The 22,010-nt window shown below is 33.9% G+C and overlaps 7 protein-coding genes across 12 annotated transcripts; 3 read left to right on the top strand and 4 right to left on the bottom strand.

Annotated features, from left to right (window-relative positions):
• Positions 1-388: 388 nt before the first annotated feature.
• On the bottom strand, positions 389-3,380 carry LOC128887390 (mRNA cap guanine-N7 methyltransferase). Its single transcript, XM_054143236.1, has 7 exons — positions 2,936-3,380; positions 2,649-2,850; positions 2,145-2,401; positions 1,708-1,889; positions 1,398-1,607; positions 1,121-1,326; positions 389-1,035 (listed from the first exon to the last, which is right to left on the bottom strand). Exons 1-7 carry the CDS (start codon positions 3,146-3,148, stop codon positions 956-958), a joined length of 1,350 nt encoding a protein of 449 aa, XP_053999211.1. The 5' UTR covers positions 3,149-3,380; the 3' UTR covers positions 389-955.
• A 95-nt stretch (positions 3,381-3,475) lies between these two features.
• Positions 3,476-5,849, top strand: LOC128887396 (uncharacterized). 6 transcript variants are annotated; one of them, XM_054143244.1, is made up of 5 exons: positions 3,476-3,958; positions 4,061-4,148; positions 4,220-4,654; positions 4,730-4,870; positions 4,950-5,849. In XM_054143244.1, the coding sequence occupies exons 3-5, from the start codon at positions 4,232-4,234 to the stop codon at positions 5,241-5,243; spliced, it is 858 nt and encodes a 285-aa protein (XP_053999219.1). In that variant the 5' UTR covers positions 3,476-3,958; positions 4,061-4,148; positions 4,220-4,231; the 3' UTR covers positions 5,244-5,849. The 6 variants fall into 6 exon arrangements, with proteins under 6 accessions (XP_053999219.1, XP_053999223.1, XP_053999224.1 ...); XM_054143248.1 differs by lacking the exon at positions 4,061-4,148 and having other exon boundaries at positions 3,476-3,954; XM_054143249.1 differs by lacking the exon at positions 4,061-4,148.
• Positions 5,850-5,991: 142 nt separating this feature from the next.
• On the bottom strand, positions 5,992-8,681 carry LOC128887387 (uncharacterized). The gene is made up of 6 exons (XM_054143228.1): positions 8,423-8,681; positions 8,178-8,346; positions 7,585-8,057; positions 7,307-7,509; positions 7,083-7,222; positions 5,992-7,000 (listed from the first exon to the last, which is right to left on the bottom strand). The coding sequence occupies exons 3-6, from the start codon at positions 7,947-7,949 to the stop codon at positions 6,104-6,106; spliced, it is 1,605 nt and encodes a 534-aa protein (XP_053999203.1). The 5' UTR covers positions 7,950-8,057; positions 8,178-8,346; positions 8,423-8,681; the 3' UTR covers positions 5,992-6,103.
• Positions 8,682-8,828: 147 nt separating this feature from the next.
• LOC128887398 (mitochondrial assembly of ribosomal large subunit protein 1) lies at positions 8,829-9,971 on the bottom strand. Its single transcript, XM_054143251.1, has 3 exons — positions 9,588-9,971; positions 9,184-9,444; positions 8,829-9,099 (listed from the first exon to the last, which is right to left on the bottom strand). Exons 1-3 carry the CDS (start codon positions 9,910-9,912, stop codon positions 8,900-8,902), a joined length of 786 nt encoding a protein of 261 aa, XP_053999226.1. The 5' UTR covers positions 9,913-9,971; the 3' UTR covers positions 8,829-8,899.
• Positions 9,972-11,270: 1,299 nt separating this feature from the next.
• On the top strand, positions 11,271-14,479 carry LOC128887386 (cell division control protein 6 homolog). The gene is made up of 4 exons (XM_054143227.1): positions 11,271-12,132; positions 12,214-13,125; positions 13,224-13,435; positions 13,512-14,479. Exons 1-4 carry the CDS (start codon positions 11,850-11,852, stop codon positions 13,743-13,745), a joined length of 1,641 nt encoding a protein of 546 aa, XP_053999202.1. The 5' UTR covers positions 11,271-11,849; the 3' UTR covers positions 13,746-14,479.
• LOC128887397 (proteasome subunit beta type-7) lies at positions 14,319-15,921 on the top strand. The gene is made up of 4 exons (XM_054143250.1): positions 14,319-14,479; positions 14,695-14,874; positions 15,172-15,487; positions 15,564-15,921. The coding sequence occupies exons 1-4, from the start codon at positions 14,418-14,420 to the stop codon at positions 15,837-15,839; spliced, it is 834 nt and encodes a 277-aa protein (XP_053999225.1). The 5' UTR covers positions 14,319-14,417; the 3' UTR covers positions 15,840-15,921.
• LOC128887381 (villin-1) lies at positions 15,909-21,813 on the bottom strand. Its single transcript, XM_054143213.1, has 9 exons — positions 21,069-21,813; positions 19,901-19,993; positions 19,369-19,485; positions 18,402-18,742; positions 17,525-18,287; positions 17,209-17,395; positions 16,883-17,131; positions 16,485-16,781; positions 15,909-16,406 (listed from the first exon to the last, which is right to left on the bottom strand). Exons 1-9 carry the CDS (start codon positions 21,099-21,101, stop codon positions 16,057-16,059), a joined length of 2,430 nt encoding a protein of 809 aa, XP_053999188.1. The 5' UTR covers positions 21,102-21,813; the 3' UTR covers positions 15,909-16,056.
• Positions 21,814-22,010: the final 197 nt, after the last annotated feature.

The following is a 22,010-nucleotide window of genomic DNA, read 5'->3' as shown; positions in this document are numbered from 1 at the left end:
AACAATGTTGGTTATAAACGTAACTGATACGATTTCCGAATAACGCATAAGAACAAATATTTTACTAAAATAGAGATTCAGAGTGGTTTCTCCATTGATAAAAAGTCACATTAATTTTGAAGGACTTCCAGGCTTTATTCATGCGTCAGAAGCTTCGACTTAGGGCATCGTACGCTCGTAACATAAAATCGAAGAGAATCGAGAGGAATCGAAGCTCATCGCGTGTGCATGGGCAAGGACAAATCATTTCGCACAAGTTTCACGAATTAAATATTAACTTCGCGATGGCGCAATAAAGTCTCTCGGTGGTTATTGCCATGAAGTTCTTGGTATCATTTTTTTATTCTATGAAAAAAGAGTGAAGTAATACATTAGTACAACGGCGGTGTACATTAATAGCGGTTTTTATTTACTTTTTTTTTCTTATAAAAACTAAAATAAACAATACATCTTGACTTTCTAATACATGTCAAAATTTCATGTTTTCTTTTTCTTTTCTTAATTCATAGATGTACCTAACACAAGTTTTAGGTAGATACATTTCTTGTCTTAGATAAATACACTTAAAATTATTAAACAAATAAAAATGTGTGTTAAATACTTTATACAATCATCTTATGTTATTATACAAGCGACAGTACTGAATTGTCAAATTTCAACTTTATGTAAACAGCGATCAGACTCTATAAACAATTTATATAAGTCATATTTTATACAGACAGTTATACAGATGAAAATTTATAATAGATTCGATTATTATGCGTGATGTATTATTGAAACTCATTAAAAAAAGATTATATAAAATATCACCGACTGTATACTATAGTTTTACATATGTGTAATTCTATAGTAACAGACTAGTTTGTACAATATAAAGTCATTGATCATAATTTTTTTTTAAACTTGTAATTTCTAAACTATTCCTAATTTTTAATTCCTAACGAGCTCCTAATTCTTATAATTTTACATATTCTGGCTTTCCTTCGCTATTCCTCACCATTTTAAGCTTTTGAAAGACGAATACAGCATACAATGCTACAAAGGAACAAAATAATTAACATCACGATAATAGTTGTTAAAGTTTTCACATAAATCAAGAAGAATTATTCTTTATACTAACAAGTAACTTCCCATTCCGCTCCAGACAGAGTACCGACTTTACGATGATTTGGTATATTTTGCATATACTGTATAACATGCTGATAATCTTGCCCAGGTTGGCCAAGAAGCGGTACCCCATGATATGGTGGATAAGTTTCTAAAGCTTGCATTTTACTAAGTAATAATTTGCCTTCGTCTTTCATACGTTCATAATAGTTCTCAAATCTATAATTAAAGGATATAAATCTTTATTGTGTACATCTCTAAATATATTATTTAATTAAAACTTTCTTTACCTTTCGAATGTCACTAATTCTAAACCATATTTTGAAGCTAATTTACAAAACGTAGGTAAATGAACAAGAAATTCTGGGCAATTCACGACACCTTCTAGGTGAAAACTGTATTTAGCTCCAAAAAGAGGTGGTTTCACTTTGTCGCATAGAAATTCTATGCTATAAATATCATTTCCAATCTTGTTACTATTGCATTTTTGCCACCTAGAACTGATTAGGAGAAACAATATTTAAACCGATTTTAGTCAAATTTAAGATGAAGGCTATAAAGTGAAGATATCGTTCGTGGGATATTAAAAAATAAACATACACTAGATCATATGCATCTGGAATAGTCCCAATAAAGTAACCTCCTGTTCTAAGACATTCGCTAGCATTTTTTATCATACATTCTGCTTGTGGTAATGTTTCAAAGCTATAATGGAATGCAAATTGGCAGCTGACCAAATCGAGTTGCACACTGGCATCCTTATATTTTTCTCTTAATTGGCCCTGAAACTCTTCTTTATAATCAACTTCCATTTACAAATTGTATAATAAAAGTATATACAATCATTCTCAATATTAACAAATTATTAATTTGACTTTATATTTAAATACATTAAATATATATTAGTAGTCATGGGCTCAGTCAAACAAACTTATCTTGAGCGCTTTCTTTTAAAAAAAACACTTGCTAATTAATTCATGCAATGCACTAAAAAAGTCAAATTTCTTAAAGATGTATAAGATATCGGGAACAAATACCTTGGTACAATCTGCTACTATAAATTCAGCAGTGAAAATAGGATCAAATCCACAGTCATTGGAACTTTTATTCACTAATTCATTATATCGATTTTGGCATTGATCAACAGATATTTTAGCCAAATCAGTGCAAATAACGTGCGTTACATTTCCTTTCTTCCATTTAAGTAGATCTCCTCCCTTCCCACAACACATATCTAATACCTTTAAAGAAGATCCATGCACTTTATCCTGTTTAACCTTATCAATATATTCAGCTGTAAATTAAGTTTCTATTGTTATAAGTTGCAGAGAATAAATCATTTTTTATGCATACGTATACACAATGAGTCACAAAACTATTCATACTTTCTTAATTACTGATTTTCAATGATATCATTCACATTGAAACTTTAATTCAATAGACTTTAGACTTAATTTTAAAATCAAATGAGCTGTCTGAAATCCACAATTAAGGGGATATAAATACTTCTGTAGTTCATTGTATATGAATAAAAATCTTACATATAAGCATGCTCTTAATCCAATTATTGAAATTTCTCATATATAAGATGCGACTTTGATTTCTGCACGATAGTCCTTTGTCTTCTATCATGTTATAATGTTCTGCAATTAATTGTGTATTGTCAGTATTTGCTTCCGATTTACATGGTTCTTCCTTTTCTCTACTGCTGCCAGAAGATAGATCTGAAGGAGTATTGTTAAGCTGCAATTTATAAATTATATATTCAATTAAAAAAAGATTATTTGATAGACGAAATATATACTCAAAGAATATTATGTTTTGCTACCTTAGATGATTCTGGGTCTGGAGACCCAGCTATTCTTCTTTTTTCAGGTTGTATACAGCTGTTGTCATTTGTATCAGGTTCACGTTCCTTCTTTAAGCTGGACGTTTGTGAACTTGTCTCAGGTGATTTCTTTACAATACTACTTTGCTCTGATGATGATGCGTCTTGTTTTTCTTTGGCCTCCTTTGTTGCATCAAGACAAGGTGCAGACATTTCGATGTAGGAGACAATTTTATGATAATATGAAATCAACTTTGCGTATTATCTTAATGAATGCTTGCGTACGCTAGCGGATGTTGCACTATAAACACACTTATACAAATCATCACAATAATCCAAGTTCAAATAAAAACAAACCTCTTGCAAGAAATCACGCACGCTATACTATAGAGTCGGTGGTGCTTACAGTTCTTCGACATTGCTTTATTTCCAATGTAACGAACCGGTATTACCAATGCTGACAACGTGATTTATATTTCACGAAAATACCCTACAATTTATAAAAGTAAGCTAAATACTTTCTTCGCTAACATAAATTAATTCGTGAAATTTACATGTGAAATTTACTAATGACAATTATGTAAACAATATGAACGATTTCATTTTTTTTTTCCATAAGAGCTATTGTAATTTTGAATTAAAAAATAAAGGAACACGTTCGATACAAATTATCTGACGTAAAAATAAATGTATCTACATAATGGAATATATTCTGCGCGTATGTAGTCCGTTAGGTTTTTATGAAAAGCATTGGAGGCGTCAATAATAAAATTTATTAACTGCTTATAAAAAATTGATTCAAATTGGAATGAAAGTTCATTATGTTTATTTACAACAGTGCTGCCAAGTATTTGAGTTTAAGAATATCTTGCGATAGCTTTAAAGTCGGCAGCAACTTTATCCAAACCTGTACCTGTAACACTTAAAGAAATGAATCGAGTATTTCATCGTTGCGAGAATATTTTGCATTGTTTGACAGAGAATTTACATGTTATATTAATATAGCTTTAATCTGTGAAGTTGGTAAGTGGACATTGAATTTCTTTAACGCACACTACGCGGTCTCATCTATTATCTGATCTAGATTTGTTATGTGTATGTATTAACGGCATCCTTATCTAACAGCTTATCTAAAATTCAATAAGAAACCAAGATAAACAATAGTATTTTACTTTGCTGTCAGTAAAAATTATGGTTTCTCATTTTTTTCCAGGTATTTAAAACATCATTTTTGTAAAATTTATTTAAACTATTAAACATTTAAACAAAATTATTTATTCATAGAGTGAACTTTGCATGTATCGCAAGACCATGGATACATTTCCTACGCAAAGGTATGAAACAAAGATCGAATCCTTTGACACATGCATGATCGATGCTACGAACCAACAGAGAGAAATACCTCAAACAGTGAGTGGACAGGTTCCTCCTCAGACTGTCGAAATAGAGAATCAAGAAAATCATGAAACACCTACTTTACATCAACAACAAGAGTCGCAGCAACATCAACAAGAACAACCTAATCAAATGAATCAGATTCAATCCAATACTCAGCAAAGCATGACTCTTACTCCAATTCGATTACCAGCCATTCTCGATGGAGAGTTTTTTACAGTAATTAGAGTGGAAGATACTAATGTTACAGTTCGATGTTTACAGTGTCAAAAGCACTTAAATGGAAATTTGAAATCAACAGGAAACTTTTTAAGTCACATTAAAGTAAGATATCATAGCTTTAGGCTCTTTAAATTTTAATTTGATTATTTCATGTTTATTAATTTAAGTGTTCTATAGAGGGTACATCCTTTCATGGTTGATAAAATTAAATGTAAATCTAATCAAAGGAAACCTGCAATGGTATATATTGACTTATCAGCTGACAAATGTCCAGAACTAGTCAGAACAAAACGAGGATATAGAAAATGTTATAAAACGGTAAGTAAATTATTTGTAAATTTATTTTCATAAAATATGAATTGAAGTTTTGTTAAAGTACAAGGGTTTATTTATCTAGGAGGAATGTCAAGCAGGAAACGAAGAAACATATGATCAGCCTAATGAATGGACGGAACCTCCGTTAATTCGTAGGCGCAAATCAGAGGAAACTGAATCTACTGATCTTTTAAAAATATCACATAACAATTCATTTGTAATGGAAGATGAATTTGATGCGATTGGACGAAATGTAGCAGCAAAACTTAGAAATATGAGACTAGACCAAAGGATTATAGCTGAAAAATTATTAAATGACATTCTGTTTGAAGCGCAATTGGGAAACCTTCATAGAGATTCTAATATACATGTATGAGAAATGAATTTTCCTGTCCAAAAAGCACGCGTGTGTAAGTGAACGATGTGAATATAATTGAATGGGTGTATAAGAAAGCATATATTTTTTATCAAGTCAGATTTATTTACATTTCTTTATGAATGTTATCTTATTACACCACTGTAATAACAGTAATTTCAAAGTGGTTTTTTTCTGCTAAGATAAACAGCCAGATATAATAATGTGATGTAATTGTGGATATATTTTCTAGTTAATTTCACTAATGCCGTGATAGTAAATGATTTCTAATGAACCATTATTCAAATATTACTATGAAATAAGTATTTGAATTCAATGTATACAGTCTTCAGCAATGAAAACACAGATTGAGATATATATATACATATATATATTTTAATACTTATAAGTATTCATATAGGAATCTAGATGTATTTCTGTATATAAATGCATAGTACTGTAAATATTACTGTACAAGTATAAAATTCGCAGATAAGAAAAAATGCTGCCGAATATAGTAACTATTTGTAAAAGTTTTTTAGACGGATCATTTTTCTATAAATATTACATAAATATAGCTACCTGTAATTTATAGTAATGTATGATAAATACATTTTTAACATATTACCTAACAATGAATAATCAGTCCTCATTGTATCTAACATTACGTAAAAACATTCTATTGTAAATTGTAATTGTATCAACTACTCTATTGCCTTGTTACTAAGTAACAATTTTCTAATATGTCTACTTTGTAGATGAACAAAGTTCGCATAAATACGAAAAAAGATAATGTTAATGCAATATTTGGAAATAGATTAAAGCATTTATAAAATCACATTTCAATGAATCGTTTACCATGAAATAGTCTTAATTGTTTGTCAACTGGTATATACCCTACGCTTCTTTGGCTTAAGTAAAGCACAATAAATTGTAGTTGATAGAATACAAAGTGTCATACTTCCAAAAATTACATAAAATACATAACTATACCAAAATCCATCCCAATCTGCATACATATACCATGCTAATGTTAGAAATGTATTTTGTAGTATTACAAAAAGATAGTATGGTAACATCCACTTGTCTGCATACTTAAATTTGATTCTATACTCGATCAAACTAACTATATAGACTAATCCCAACCATAAATTAACAAAAAAAGTAATGATATCATAATATTTTGCATAGTAAAAAAGGTATGTCAACATGATACCATAATGTATGCCAAGCACAATACATAAATAAAGTGGATAAAATTCATAGAATACAGCAATAGCAAGTATACGTGCTAAAATGAAAAAGAACCACCACAGAAAGCATAGAAATTTGCCAACAGGATCATCTTCTTCTAAACCTTTCTTTGTATATCGGCGTTGTGGAACTTTTAAAGTTTGCGCACTGTCTAGGTTTTTATTTGATTCTGCAATAGACACTAGTCTGGTAACTACTTTCTCAGATTCAGGATTTGTGCAAATAGAATCTGGTCTTGGTGGAGCTGGCACGTCTGGGACAAGTAATGGTGCAACTATGGTTATTCCACGTAAAGGAGTTGGAGGTGGTACAATGTGCACATTTTTTGGTGGTAATGGAGGTGTTACAGACACTTGACGATCTAAAGAGATATGCTTATCAAATTGTTCCTTATTCTCATTTTCTATTTTCATAGATTCTTTGTGCTCTTCAGGTTCTTCTACAGCATCTATTGTTTGCACAGTATCTTCCTCCTTTATATCTGATAACTTTAATGGAGCTCTTTCTTCAAGATCACAAAGTTCCTGATTATAAAAGTTAAATATGTATTTTATACGAGTAGATTATTTTGACATGACAAGCATAGAATGTTTCATAATAAAATACCTGAGCACAATATTTTTTTAACCACATTGCCCATGGTAATTTTCTACCATTAATACGTTGGCTTTCAAATCTTTGAAAAGAAGTAGTTTGAATAGCCAGTATCACAATGGACATAACAATAGAAAGCACTTTTATAACCACTATAACAAGATAAGGTCAATCATTAAAATTGGCATATTTATAAAGTAATTTCAATTACACTGTGGATAATGTAACCAAAGTACCAGATTGATGACTTTGATGAAGTGATGATTCATGAAAGAGTAAGTGCGTTTGGAAAATTGCTTGAGGAGCTGCTTGAAACCAAGCTTGTAAGAAAAAGTACAATTCTATAGCTGCAGGATCAGCTGCTATGTTTAAAGTCTTTGTTCTCTCATTCCCAGATAAAATAATAGCATCCACAGATAGCACTATGAGACCTGCATACCTAGAAAAGCATTGTTAATTAAAGAAGCGAAAACTATTAATATTTTTATTGATATTGAAAATAAAATGGTAATACCTATAGAGTGAAAAAAAAACAAAGCCAACCAATTGACAAAATTGAAGGCAAAACCAAACAAGTACACCCTTGGTCAGTTTATCATCATCTGTCATCCACCAATCTGGCCTCGAAACAGTTAGCATAAAGTATGTAATTGCCGGTGCATACATAAAACTAATAGTACAACATCCCCATACAGGATTATTTTCTTTGAAATGTTGTACAGCAACTACTAGGTCAGCGGAGAAATGAACTATGTATGTAACACAAGCAATCAATGTTGGGATTAAGAAGACCAAATAAATTTGTTCAGTTGATTTTAAAGGAATTTGTAGAAAACGAGTGGACTTTTTTTGACAAATTGAGTCTGATTTGCCTGCCATGTTTTGAGATCACATGAATTTTCTACACCATTTTATATCTTGTTAGTTTACATGTATTTTTCCAATACAGATGTTTATTTAAGTTTCTTGAAATAGTCATATATTTGGCTGAAATCAAAATCGTAAAATGCTACAACATGTCGAGTAAGAGATATGGTCATAAAATGATTTTTTATGTAACGAAAAAAAAAACAACTAAATGCTCTTTTAAAAGTTTATATACATTACCCAAATATCGTTGAAAATTAATTGCCCTCTTAATCACAAAAAAAAGATGCTTTGGCCATGAATTCCATTGCATAGATATATTACTAGTTGAAGATGTTACTTTTCAAAGTCATACGAAAATTTATTATCTTACGAACAATAAATAAAATTCAGGTATGCCAATACTATTCTTGAAAAAAAATGGTACAGAATAAAAATTACTGTAATCACGTTCGGATTGACACGCGGAATTTAAAACTAAATACCAAGATCAGATGTAGCAAGTGCGTATAGATTGAAATGATTAGTCAGCGTGTGAAATGGAGTAGATAATTCGATAAGATTCCATTTTACTAAAACGTGATAAAGCGTCTTCAGATATGGACGCTGTCTGAGCGAATTGCTTCAGAAAGGACAATCATTAAACGTGGATGGTGGGGAGGGGGGAAGGAAATCCTTTCTTTATGTATGGGAGAAACGACGATTACACATGCGTACTGTAAATACTACGGTATAGTTGCATACAGTTGCATAATAATTATTCGATGATGCGGTTCGTTCACTAAAATTTTTGTTTTCGATCAAATAAAAGGGTACAAATTTCAAATAACTTCCAATTTTTGTATAAATATAATTTATTACAAAATGGAACTATAAATTAAACGATGGTACTAACTTGTTGTTATGTTAATTTATTTAAAATGAAAATACAATTTACATTATGTTGATAATTATATTTGTCATCACTCCTTAGCCTCATTTTCAATTTCATTGTTTTTCTCAACAGGTTTGATGGTATTCAAAATTATATTGTATTGTTCCATAAGGTCTACTGTGCCTGTTTCATTATTCTTATCATCATAATCAGGACCAACTGACCATAATGTTTCTAGATCATACAATTCTCTGGCTGACTTTGAAAAAATATGTAATGCAATGTTCCCTAAAAAATAAAGAGAATGGATATTAATATCCAATTACTTTATATATTAACATATCATGAAACTTAAACACAAAGTATATGTACCTAAATCTAAAGCTATCCAATCTTTACAATTTGACCCTTCAATCTTTGGTATTATGTCTGTTTTGTGTCTTTTCAATTTATATACTTTACGTACAAAAGTAGCAAGGGCACTCATATGTTTGTTTGATTTGCCTGTTACTACAACCATGTAATCAATATAGGACAATTTAGGATCAACAGAAACTACAAAGATGTCTTGAGCATTATCCCTTTTCAATAGCGATACAAGGTCTTCAATTTCATATACACCTTTCACGCCACCTGATAAGTAATTTCATTATTACAATTTATTAAAGATATCTAATTTTTCATTGGTTTCAAATATCACGGGGACTTTAATATTAAATATATAATTGTAACAAATATAATAAATGACAGTATAGAATTGTTTCATTTAAACTTACGTTCTAAATTTAATCCCATATAAGGATCACGTTCTTCTACATCATTAATTAAATCTTCTAAATTAATTGTTTCTTGCTTTTCACTGGCATCGAGAATAATTTCTGCATCTTTGTCATCAAAGATCTTATAATTAGGCTTTACCGAACCAAATAGGTTATGTGAATCGTTTTGTATGTTTTCTTTGGAATTCTTTACATTATTAGTTGAAAATTGTTTAACTTGGTTTATCCGAGGATACGTTACTACATTATTAATGCGAGGTATGGAATATTCATATAACAATCTTCTTGTTCGGAATAGACTTGATAACAAACGATTTCGCATCTTGAACGAACGTAACAAACAAGGTTATGTTTATATTAAGTCATTCAAAGTTTCACAGCCTGTTTTTTTATACCTTCACGTGCATGTGTATTATTATTGATAAATTAAGTAAACATAACACACAAAAGCTAAGTTATATATATTTGTAAAATTATTGCATCCTTGTCAAAACATTAAATGTAAATGTAATTTTAATTTCATATAAGTATGGTAAGGAAACAAGAGTACTGTATATATTTTGAATAATCACTTTATTTAATCGTGCAAGACACGTACATTAATAAAATGTGACTCTCTATGTAGAAACAATGTACAGAAGTGTTAAATTGTTGATGTGATGACAATCAGATCGGCAGGATATTCTTGTGTCAGAACTGGTGTTATTCCTACAGCTGAAATAAATATTTTTTAAGGTTAATACATGAATTCTGTTTCAAAGTTTTATATTCTGCACAGATATAATGAGTTATCAATGTAAATATACTTCAAATGTATTCTAGAGAGAAATATCAGTCCTGCATTTGTATAAATTATCCAATACTGATATATTCTATTTAATGATGATACATCATTTCTAACTTAGGACTGATTTTTTTTTTCTTTTCAACATATACTAAATTTTAATATTAAAAATGAAGAGAGTTTATCTGTACTATAAAGATTAATTACTATATTCTACTGTTACTGACACACTATATAATTAAAGTGAAATGAATGGTAAAATACACTTACAGAGATCATGGATAAAAAAATTATTTAGACCTCGCACGCATCTTCCTCCTTTTACGCTTTAGCCTGCGCATCCTCTTCTTTCGCCACTGAAAATTTAAAGTAAACTTCGGTTAACCTCTCTTTGCATAATCTTAATCATCACTTTCTGTAAAACGTATGAAATACATAAAACCAGATTTCTTGATAATCGATAAGTGTTAAGCGTTTAGAAGAAGTCTTAAATGTATTGAAAGGAAACATTCTTGCGAACAAAATATTGCATTAACAACGCTGTGTCAAGTAACCACGCACATATGTAGTAGCCTTTTCAAACCGTAAGTTAGATACTTAAAACACATATAATAGTACATTTGTGGCAAGAAATATTGTGATTAATAAGAAATGTTAATAAAACTCTACCTTCGCTCTCATTTTGGATTAATGAGATTTCTAGATCACTCTAGAATATCTCGATTACTGCGGACCACAATGTCCTCGATGCCGCTGTCTTCTGTGACTTCCAAAACCAATATGGAAGAGAAGCGCTCGTTCCAGTCGAAACCCGGAAACGTTGTTCTTTGAAGTGCATGAATGTACGTCTAGAGGGCTGACAAATTTTTTATGCGCGCATTTCAAAACACGTATATGCATTAACCTAATTAATATAAAGCATACGTAACGAAATACACAAATTTTATTAACACACATCGTCTAGAATATTAAGTAATGCTTGTGTAATATTTTTTTTATGCATTAACTTGAACGAATGTGTTACATTTTATAAATACGATTATTCCCGCGCAAAATCCACGTTCGTTGTTTCGTTCCTATTTCATGCATTCCTTATGGTTAAGATTCCCTCCAATTCCCTCGGTTTCCCGCGTTTAAAGCAACTTCCCGCGAAAAGCCGCGACAGACTACACTTGTTGCGCGACATTGAGAGATAGTTCTTGGGTCAGTCTGTAATAAATAAATCGGGAAATTTATTTAACGATTTGACATTAACGAACTAACGTTAATAAGCGTTCAATTTAAAATACGTCAGAAGAATTTTGAAACGATTATATCGCGATAGATGAACGTGTTGTAGGTTAAAGAATAATACGGGAGATGTCAAAAAGTTTATATTAAAAACTTCGTTTATTAAGTGAAGAAAAAGTTTTTTGTGTAAAGAATCTATTTTTTACTTGACGATAAATCGAGTGGCTTAACAAAATTATATAAAAATGACGAGTATTCAAACGAAAATACCATTTAATATACGTAAAAAAAGTTCGTTTTATGGAATCAAAAATAACGTTACAAAGGAAGATTTTACTGACGCAACTGCTAGACAATCTTCGTATACGTATACTCCTAGAGTTAAAAAGATCATTACCTTGAGTAGTAGCGAATCGGATTCGGATTCAGATGTGGAAAATGCGTCGATAGAAAATAATGTGGAAATATGCGGTAAAGGTACTGTTGTTCGAACTCCACGTTGTATTCGAAAATCTGGCGAATCCGATGGTATGTATTTGAAACTTATTACTGTTCAATTTTTAAAATGTATACCTATTATGCAAGAAAATTTACTTATATTTATTTCAGTAAAAAATGGCTCCACACCCCCGAAACAAAAGAGGGTAGAAAAACCAACAACATCACCCTCTACGCCATCTTCACTTTTAGACAAGTTAAATTTAATATCCCCTGACAATGAGGATAAATTAATTCCTAAAAGATTGTTTGGTTCTGAAAAATACCGTAGTGCACGGAAGGCTTTACATAGTTCAGTACCTGAAACTTTACCTGGTAGAGAAGCAGAATTAGCTAAATTACAAGAATTTCTAGACGAGCATTTAAAAACTGAAAGTTCAGGTTCTTTATATGTCTCGGGACCTCCAGGGACTGGTAAAACAGCGTGTCTTTCAAAGCTTACTATGCAACCTAAATTTAAATCACAGTTTAAAGTGGTTTACATTAATTGTACAACCATGAAATCTGCTGTTGCTATTTATACAAAGATCATTCAGGAGTTGGGACTGCCTAGTGGAAAATATCCCAAAACTATCATTGAAAAATATTTGGTCTCCAAACATAAAATGTTACTCTTGATTTTAGATGAATTAGATCAACTAGAAAGCAAGAAACAGTCTGTTTTATATTCTATTTTTGAGTGGCCATCAATGCGTAATTCAAAACTACTTTTGGTTGGCATTGCTAATGCCTTAGATTTAACAGATAGGATATTGCCTAGATTACAAGCTAGATGTGAAATGAAACCAAAGTTGATGCATTTTCCACCATATTCGAAACAACAAATATGTGATATAATATCTAAACGATTAAACGAAGCAAAAGTACCTGATTTGTTTACTGGAACTGCAATACAGTTGTTAGCTGGAAAAGTTGCTGCTGTTTCTGGTGATATTAGAAGAGCACTGGATATCAGTAGAAGAGTAATAGAGCTTGCAGAATCACATAAGTTAGCTCAAGTTTTACAACCTACAAACAACAATGGTATATTTTATTACTTACTGTATGAATAAAATAGGAGTATACTGTATAATTCAATAGGAAAAATTGTTGTTTTCTATAAAAACTAATTTTTATTACAGAGTCAAATACTGGTAGTCCTAAAAAACAACAACCTTCACCAGAGAAGCCAGCAGATTTAATGGATGTCATTAAAGTTTTAAACGGTGTTTATGGAGGATCTCAGAATATTGAAAAAGAAGAAAGTACGTTCCCTTTGCAACAAAAATTGTTATTATGTTCTTTCTTACTTATTTTAAATAAAGGACGAAACAGGGATGTAACTGTGGGAAGAGTAAGTTCACAAAAACACAAATATATTTGCAAGTGAAAATTTAATTACAGTTTGTATCATCAGAAACATATTTTAGCTGCACGAAGTATACAGGAAGGTCTGCAAGAAGCGAAATATCCATGCTGTCGATAGTTCGGAATTTGTAAGTTTATGCTCACTGATAGAAACTAGAGGTATTTTAAAACTGACAATTAAAAAGGAGCCTCGTTTATCGAAAGTTAGTTTGGAATGGGATCAAGAAGAATTGGATGCTGCTTTACAAGACAAAAATATGATGGCAGAAATTATGAATGATGTAACTTGTTTATAAACATGTTTATACAAATTTACGTTACGTTATCAAGCAGTGTTTAATGTCAGAAGGAGTAGTATATTTTTATAACAATACGTGACAAAAATTTCATAATATGTAAATTACGCATGAGCGTGTTTATTTTTTTTTTCTACAATTTATTGATTGTTTAATCTCGTTTATTGTTTGCGACGGATGCTGTTTACACAGTAATTTATTTAGCACGAAAGCATTATCCAAAGTTTAATCATTATAAAGTGTTAAACTTCCGTAAATTTTTTCAAAATATTATTTGTATTGAAGCAAAATGCGTTTTCGTTTAGTATTTTATTTTGACGAGTACTTTGTTATTTATATTTTTAAATAAATGCATCATACTTTTAATTTTAGTTCTTGTTATTTCAACCCATTGACGCGTAGGAAAGATAGACGTAACGTTTGTCTGTCACTTATATGCAGAATTGTGAATGACTTATGATAAGTTCCATCATAATGCTTAATTGTTACTTTAATTAAATTTTATCACATACAGACATGCGCAAAAATTCAAATATAAATGGTGCGCGTAGAACTGCCATCTTCTGGCAAGCGTCACGTTTGTGAAAGCGCTCTTCATGCCCTGAATCCTTGAGTGCTTGAGTATTCTGGTGTGTTCTTTTCGAAAGGGTAGTAGTGAAAAGACTTGAAATTATGTCTTCGGTACTTGTGCCTGAAATTCCTGCACCTGGATTTTCTTTTGACCTTTGTCAAAGGTAACTTATTGTTAAAATAATTGTATTATTTAAGAAAACTCGTACCAATGGCATATATAGCGGTGACGCCGAAAAATAATACTTCACCGTACATAACCTATTGCGGGTTAATACTGCTGTGTCATTTTTTACTAATATCTATTTTTCTTGATAGAGTCATAAAATTGGAAAGAATGACAAGAATTATCAAACATTACTTTGTACGTTTTTTCTAGAAATAACTTTATGGTAAAGAAAGGGTTCCAACCACCTAAAGCTGTTAAAACAGGAACAACTATTGCTGGAGTTATTTTCAAGGATGGAGTGGTTCTTGGGGGTGACACAAGATCAACAGAAGATACCATAGTTGCTGATAAAAACTGCAGCAAAATTCATTTTCTTGCAAAAAATATATAGTGAGTATAATGAAATTGACATTAATTGTATATATAATAACTGTTTACAATAACATTGACCTCACCAATTTCAATAATATTGTATGTTGGAAAGAATATGTCATTGTGTGCCCTAAAGCATACAAATATTTGTAACAGTAACAGTACTATGTTGAAAATAAAATCAGACAAGGATAGACTATTACTTTTTGTTTTAGAAGCTTTTGAAATTAGTAAGGTTGGTGCTATTGTAAGCAATTACCATAACTTTTTTCATACTATTAGATAACAGACAATTAATAGACTATCATTTTGAAGTTGCTGTGGTGCAGGAACTGCTGCTGATACTGAAATGACAACTCAGACAATATCCAGCCAATTAGAGTTGCATCGTTTAAATACTGGTCGTACAGTACCTGTTTGCACTGCTAATGCAATGATCAAACAGTTATTGTTCCGTTATCAAGGCCACATTGGAGCTGCTTTGATATTGGGAGGTTGTGATTTAGATGGTCCACATTTATATTGTATTTATCCTCATGGATCGACAGACAAGCATATGTATACTACTATGGGATCAGGATCATTAGCTGCCATGGCTGTATTTGAAAGTAGATGGAAACCTGATATGACGGTAAGAATGCATACAATTTTGACATATACGTGTCATTTATAGACAACAGTTACATTTCATGTTAAAATATGTTTAGGAGGAGGAAGCTAAAGAACTCGTAGCAGATGCTATTCGTGGGGGTGTGTTTAATGATTTGTGTTCCGGTTCTAATGTAGATCTATGCGTCATACGTAAGGGTTCCGTAGATTATTTACGACCTTACGACGTTGCTAATGTAAAAGGACAGCGTCAAATATCTTATCGATACAAGCGTGGCACTACAGCTATACTTAACAAAACAGTTCGTCCTATAATCGTAGAGGAGGAAAGTATTCGTAGAATTGCAGAAGAACCAATGGATACTTCATCTTGAAATGCGCATAAATTCGTTCTAAATTTAATTTCAAATGATATGTGAAGTTTTAATAAATAAAGTCTTAACTATGATATTTGAAGTTACAGGTATTTATTCTTTATGTTTTCTCGCTTAATGAATTTAATTTCAAACAATAAAATACAAGAAATATGGTGTGATAATATTAAAACGACTATCATACAAATTTTATTATAAAAAGAGGAGGATTCATAAGTTAGAAGAGACCCGCGGATTGCTTCAACCTTTGTCGTTTCCAAGCAGGAAGTTTGACAAATTCATCAGGTTCCATTTTAAAAATCGTAATAAAATTATCAAAAGTGAGATGCATCTCTTTGCGAGCAACGTCAACGCCAGACGGTAAATTTTCTGGTTCGTTTTTCAACACGGAAAGAGGATATTTCACATAATTATCGAAATCACTCGATGACTTTGAGGACGGTTGTATCTTGGTTATAGATTCTTTATCTTGCAGAAGCGTATAAAACGTTTCAAATGATTTATAGTCTCTTAGGAAATTGTAATTCCAATTGTCAAAGAGTCCTATAAATGTTGAAGGTTCCATTCCTGGAAAAGAAGTTAGTTAATTTTCTTACAGTGTAAGTTCGGACATTGAATTTCTTACAAGTGGGCAATTCGAAATACCTTGTTTAATAACAGAAATGATTGTATTTCGATCTCTACTAGCTGGATGAGTGTAAAGAAATATCATAGCGTTGTGTACGCATTCTCTCAATGATTTAGGATTTGAAGACTTTCCAATCCAGATCCATATTATATTTCCAGCATCTAACAACCAAATTGCCTCTGGGAGAAGGCTATTCTGTCCAAATCCAAGTACTTCTTCTCCAACGAACGTTTCACATTCCGTTTGACATTGGTACAAATGTTTTTCAAGCTCTTCGCCGATGTCGACGGTTTCCGTACCATAAGTGCCTTTACCTTATGGTTAAATGTTTTAAAACACAATAGCGAATTTAAGTACATGAAATTTTCTATGTAGAAGTTTATAATTCGATACTGCACTCGTGTAAACTTCTTACCTCCGAGTTCTGCCCAGAAATCGCTGTCTTCTTTATTTTCTATCATCAGAGGCGCGTTTCTAGGTGCAAGACGTCGAGACGCTTGCCTAGCGTCTCCGGTACTTCTACCTCCGCACCATACTACAGGCATATCAGAGAAGAGAATAAACACTCCGCTGGAATCAAGACTGCTAGCTCTCAAAGGACGTTCCACCGCTTTCGACGTGTAAGGTGTAGATCCAAAAACTCTGACGAAATATTTTTCCGGCGCTGTGGAGTGAATTGTTCAATAATAAAATTCAACTTAAGAATACACAGTATACCGATAAAAAGTTTACGTTACTCACGAGAATCACGATGCTTTCCAGCTAGTATTTTTAATTTTCCATCATAAATTTGCAGCAAATGAGGCGGTTCTCTACCCTGGCATGCTTTCACTAATTGAGCGGCGGCATCTTCCGATAAACGACAAGCTGTTTCCAACGCAGCCTCTCTGTCCACCTTTATGGAATGAACTCCTTCCCAACAGTACACCTGTAACGTATCCATCTATTAAATCTTTATTGTTGAAAGGTAATGCTACTTTGCGCAATGGCACAGACTAAACACACAAACAAATTCATGATTTAATATCGAAAGCTGTATTTTCCTACGTAGACGTACGATGGTTCTGCTCCTGCGACCCTGGCCATACTTGTAACACATCACGTAGCAGGCCTCCGCATAGTATATCCCTTTGTCTTCGACTTGGACCATTCCCTCCTTGCGAGTTACCCTCCAAAGAGTTCTTTCGCCGGTTCCGTCGTCCACCAGTTGACACTCGGCAGCCATTCTGGGTCTCTCGTTCATGTAATCGGGTTCAAAATTCGGTGGTAACGTGAGCGGCCTCATCTTCGATGGTTCCCAGCCTCTGACGAGAGCCTTCATTTCAGTAGGTTCGCAGGCCTCGAGAGCTCTACCAACGGACACGCCGTTGCTGTAGTTCTTCTTCTTCACGAATCCACGCGCGTTGCGAACTGCTTCCAGCTTCTCTCGGGCATTCACGTTGTGTCCAACCCATGCCCAAACACCCGCCTCGCCGCGATCGATCAGATAAACAGATTCGGATGTGAGATCCGACCGGAGAATCGGTCCAGATTTTAATTCCGCCACCTTGTATTTACCGGACTGTTCGCTACACCTGTATAGCTTGACAGGGCTTGGCGTGTTGACTCTGTGGGGACGATCGGGTTGCACGACTCTCGTAGACGGATCCAAAATGCTGGCAAAGAGTTGCCGGTCTCCGTTCGGTAGAGTCTGCTCGTAACCGTCCTCGACGATGACGATGTGACCATTGTTATTTTCTTTTCTAGCTTCTAGTATGTTTATCGCGTGTCGCTTGTGTAACGGGTCCGCTGTTGATCCGAGCCAGAGGAAAACGATGCCCCTGTTTTAATAGGATCACACAATTCTCGTATAGTTAATTTTTAAGAAATATATAAATGAAAAATCTGTAATAAAAAGTAACCGCACTGATCCCAGTTGGTGGCACGATACGTACTTGGATATAACGTCCACGAGGATAACGTCCCGGGAACTGAAATGATCCCAGTGAACTTTTTCAAGTTCCGTTAGCACGGGTACCCCGACTCCGGTGACTCGGTGCAACGAGCAAGTCGGTGCTTCGAAATGAAAGTTCTCGATAACGAGACGCTGCCGAAAATACGCCAGGAATCTCGGACTTTCTCGACCTTGCGCTTCTCTCAAGAGGATCGTTGCGGTCACCAGAGAATCCAGTTCGGCCGCGCGAAGAGCAGCTGCGCCGGAAATCGCGGAGTCGCAAGCGGAACCGATCCAAAAATGTATGACGCGGACCACCGGTGCCGATTTCAGGTCTTTAACCTGCAACGATAATTTCAACGAAATTAACCACTTAACGCTTCGACTTCGAATATATCAAAGATATGACCAGATTATTATGTAGATACGTCAAAGTGGATAACGGATGTTAAGCGATTGAAATTGCCACATTGCGAATTAAAATGAAAATTTTACGGGAGAAGCATTTTACTATTTTAAAGGAACGGTACTCTGTTTGCGAACGACATATCTGCTTTCTCGCGTGAGACTAATAGAGGTAGAAATACGTCGTTTAGCATGATAAAAGAGCTATATATGTACAATAAAAGTAAAATTGACATTTTTTTCTCTAGAAGTGGTACGTACCACTTACCTTATTCGAGAAATTTCCGTTTCTGAGTTTTAGTTCAAGGAAATTGTACGAATAGTATTGGCGAGGATAAAATCTGATAAATATAATATATTTGTTGTAAGAATGTCAGAAACAATAAGGAAGATTAATGTTGAATTAATTTTTAATTTTGTTGGAAACGGAAGTTCGTCTAAATATTTTCAATTCATTATTTTACTAGGAAGGAATTTATTCTTCGGTCGCAACGCGTATTTTGTAACGTTTTATGACGAAGGAAATGCCGAACGTTGCGAAATAGATAATAGAAGAAAATTACCGGCATCCCAGGATAAGGGAGTGGACCGTCTTTCGGTGACACTGCGTAGATAATGTATGCCAATTCCGAGAGGAAATATCCCATATTACTTCCGGTGACGGCTGCAACTCGTAAACCCTGTTGCACATACATTGAAAGGTAATTTTGTATTTCGTACTTTCACTCTTTGTGTTTCTCAATCTGTAGAAAAGTGGCATGCGACACGTTTTAAAACTGAGTGAGTGTTTTTAATACGAAAAAAGACTAAAAAATTAGTATCTATTAGGTGGACTGGAAAGTAATGTCGTTTTTGCAATTTTAAATACTTGTTTATCACTCATCAGCTCATTGATTTTTACCGATCTGGCATTCAACATTTGCGCACAACATAGCAAAAGAGTGTTGATAACGAGGACGATTAATTAAAAATAGAAATATATTAAAAACTTGTTCGAACTTAATATAAAAGAAACGATATTACTTTTCAGTCTACCTAATATTTGGTTTAAATATCTTTAAAAAGTGTATCGTTTTTTAAAAGCAAAAACAGTACCTCGATTTTCCAAATGCGAAACGTGCTGCTGTTCTTCGGGACATTTTTGAAGATTTCGCCGTTGGAGTCGTCGGAACGGGAGCTCCTGTCGTCCTGCGGCAGATCAGCGAAATTATCTATGAAAATTATCATTCCAGTCGAGGCGCTTACGTTAATAACTTTTGAACGCGAACGACGCTGCGATAAATACTCTTTTATTTCGAGTAAGCCACCGTACGCTTTTCCGTTCTTTTATACGCCATTCTATCTTTTTATGCTGCTATAAAATTTAGACCGTATCGTTATTATCACAGACTTTAATTTCCGGGCTTTTATACCGAGAGTAATTTGGTCGTTCCAGGTGTAAAACTCCTATTAAGACCCACGATATCGAGTAAAAAAAAATGCGAAACAATCGATTAACAAAATTACGACAATCAAGATAACTCTTGCAATTAAATTTATACTACTCGTTTCGCGCGTCGAAGCGCAACGAACGACAGAGATGGGCAAAATTTTACTCGGACAGTAGACGTAGAGATTTCTTCGTCACTTTTATTCGATTCGACAATTACGTTTTCGTTAATGAGAATTCTAATGTACACGCCACATTAATTGGATACTGTTCGCGGTGTACACGCTCCGATTACCAGCTAAACATACATAAATTTTACAGTTACATTTTTATTTCACCACCGTGAAACATTTCATTCCGTGATTCAAACATAAGCCTTATTTTGTTCGAACGATGGATAAAGCGTACAGATATATTTACGGCGAAACAAAATATTAATATCAATATCATATGCATCACTTCGTGAAATGTATTCGGTGTACGTTTCGTTACCTCGTAAATTCACAAAATTCAGTCTGATCCTTAATATTACAACACGCAATCTTTTGTTCGTTATTCGAAATTTGTAACCGGGATAAGAATGAATTGTATCGTTCCGCGAAATAAATTCTGCATCCGTTTCGCCACACGCCACGAACGCGTATATTCCACAAGTCCGTTTGTAAATAATACGATCTTTGCGATCGTTTATTGAAGATTTATAATTAGATAAGAATTTTGCCCATCTCCGGTCGAAAACCAGTGTGCCGTTACGACGATTCACGGGGCACCGCGTCCTTCTCGTGTCCTCTCGCGCGAGATGGCAATTTCTATTGCAATTTTCAGTACACACACCGGCTCCTCGATCCTTCCCCACAGTTCCGACATTTGCCACCTCGTAGGCTATCGATTCCTCGGTCCACGATCACGTATATTCACTGTACGCGTGGCGTGCACCGATCCTGGCCGGCTGGTCGATCGGTTTTCCGTTTGAAATCGAACGAACGCCGGTCGTTCCGATCCTTTCTGATCCCAGCCTCGCGGCGCATGAATTTCGCAACGGAGAAACGCGATCGGTGCTCGCACACCGCGGCTGCTGGCAGAAAACTAGGGTATGGGAACTCGCGAGAGCGAGGTCCTCGGGAGGATTTAATCGCAGGTGATCCGCGATCGCGCGATACGCGTGCACGTTCACGCACCTACACCGATTCCCGGTGTTTACTTATTCGCAGACCGAACGCGTGAGAACACAACCGGCGGGAAATAATCGTCGGACTTATCAGAAATTAATTGCCGTGTTATTTTCACGGCTGAAGATGTTCTCGGCGTAGCAGGATGTCCGGATTAAGTGTTACAGAGAAACCTAGGCGTGTATTGTTCTGCGTATCCCTTAAATATGATCGGCTGTTGCCGCGATTCCACGGTTTTAGCGCGAAAGATGACGAATAAAAATTCCGGGTAGCTGTTTATTTGATTAACGGGGGATATACCGGGATGTACATTCCGAGGAAATGGGTGGCTTTGGAACTATTTGCGGTTTGAATAGGCGAATAGAAATTTTTTAGAGCTCCGCTGCAGCGAGATAACGCGTGAAAGAAGTTACACAACAATTCTCAGTCCGTAAAATTTATGCTTCGAATTAGTATGATGATCTGATTGTAGATCCTCTGCTCGAAAATTGCAAAGTGTCGCGAAAATGTAATAATTATTATAATAGAGTAGGATTTTTGTAATCCTTCGTTATTCAACGACAAAGCCTTCCAATTACCACGCGAGTCTGTCGTTAAATTTAAATTA

Source organism: Hylaeus anthracinus, unplaced genomic scaffold (genome assembly GCF_026225885.1).
Source record: "Hylaeus anthracinus isolate JK02 unplaced genomic scaffold, UHH_iyHylAnth1.0_haploid 11985, whole genome shotgun sequence".
Taxonomy (NCBI): domain Eukaryota; kingdom Metazoa; phylum Arthropoda; class Insecta; order Hymenoptera; family Colletidae; genus Hylaeus; species Hylaeus anthracinus.
Note: the sequence above shows the minus strand (reverse complement) of the source record. Positions and strands in the feature narration are given on the sequence as shown.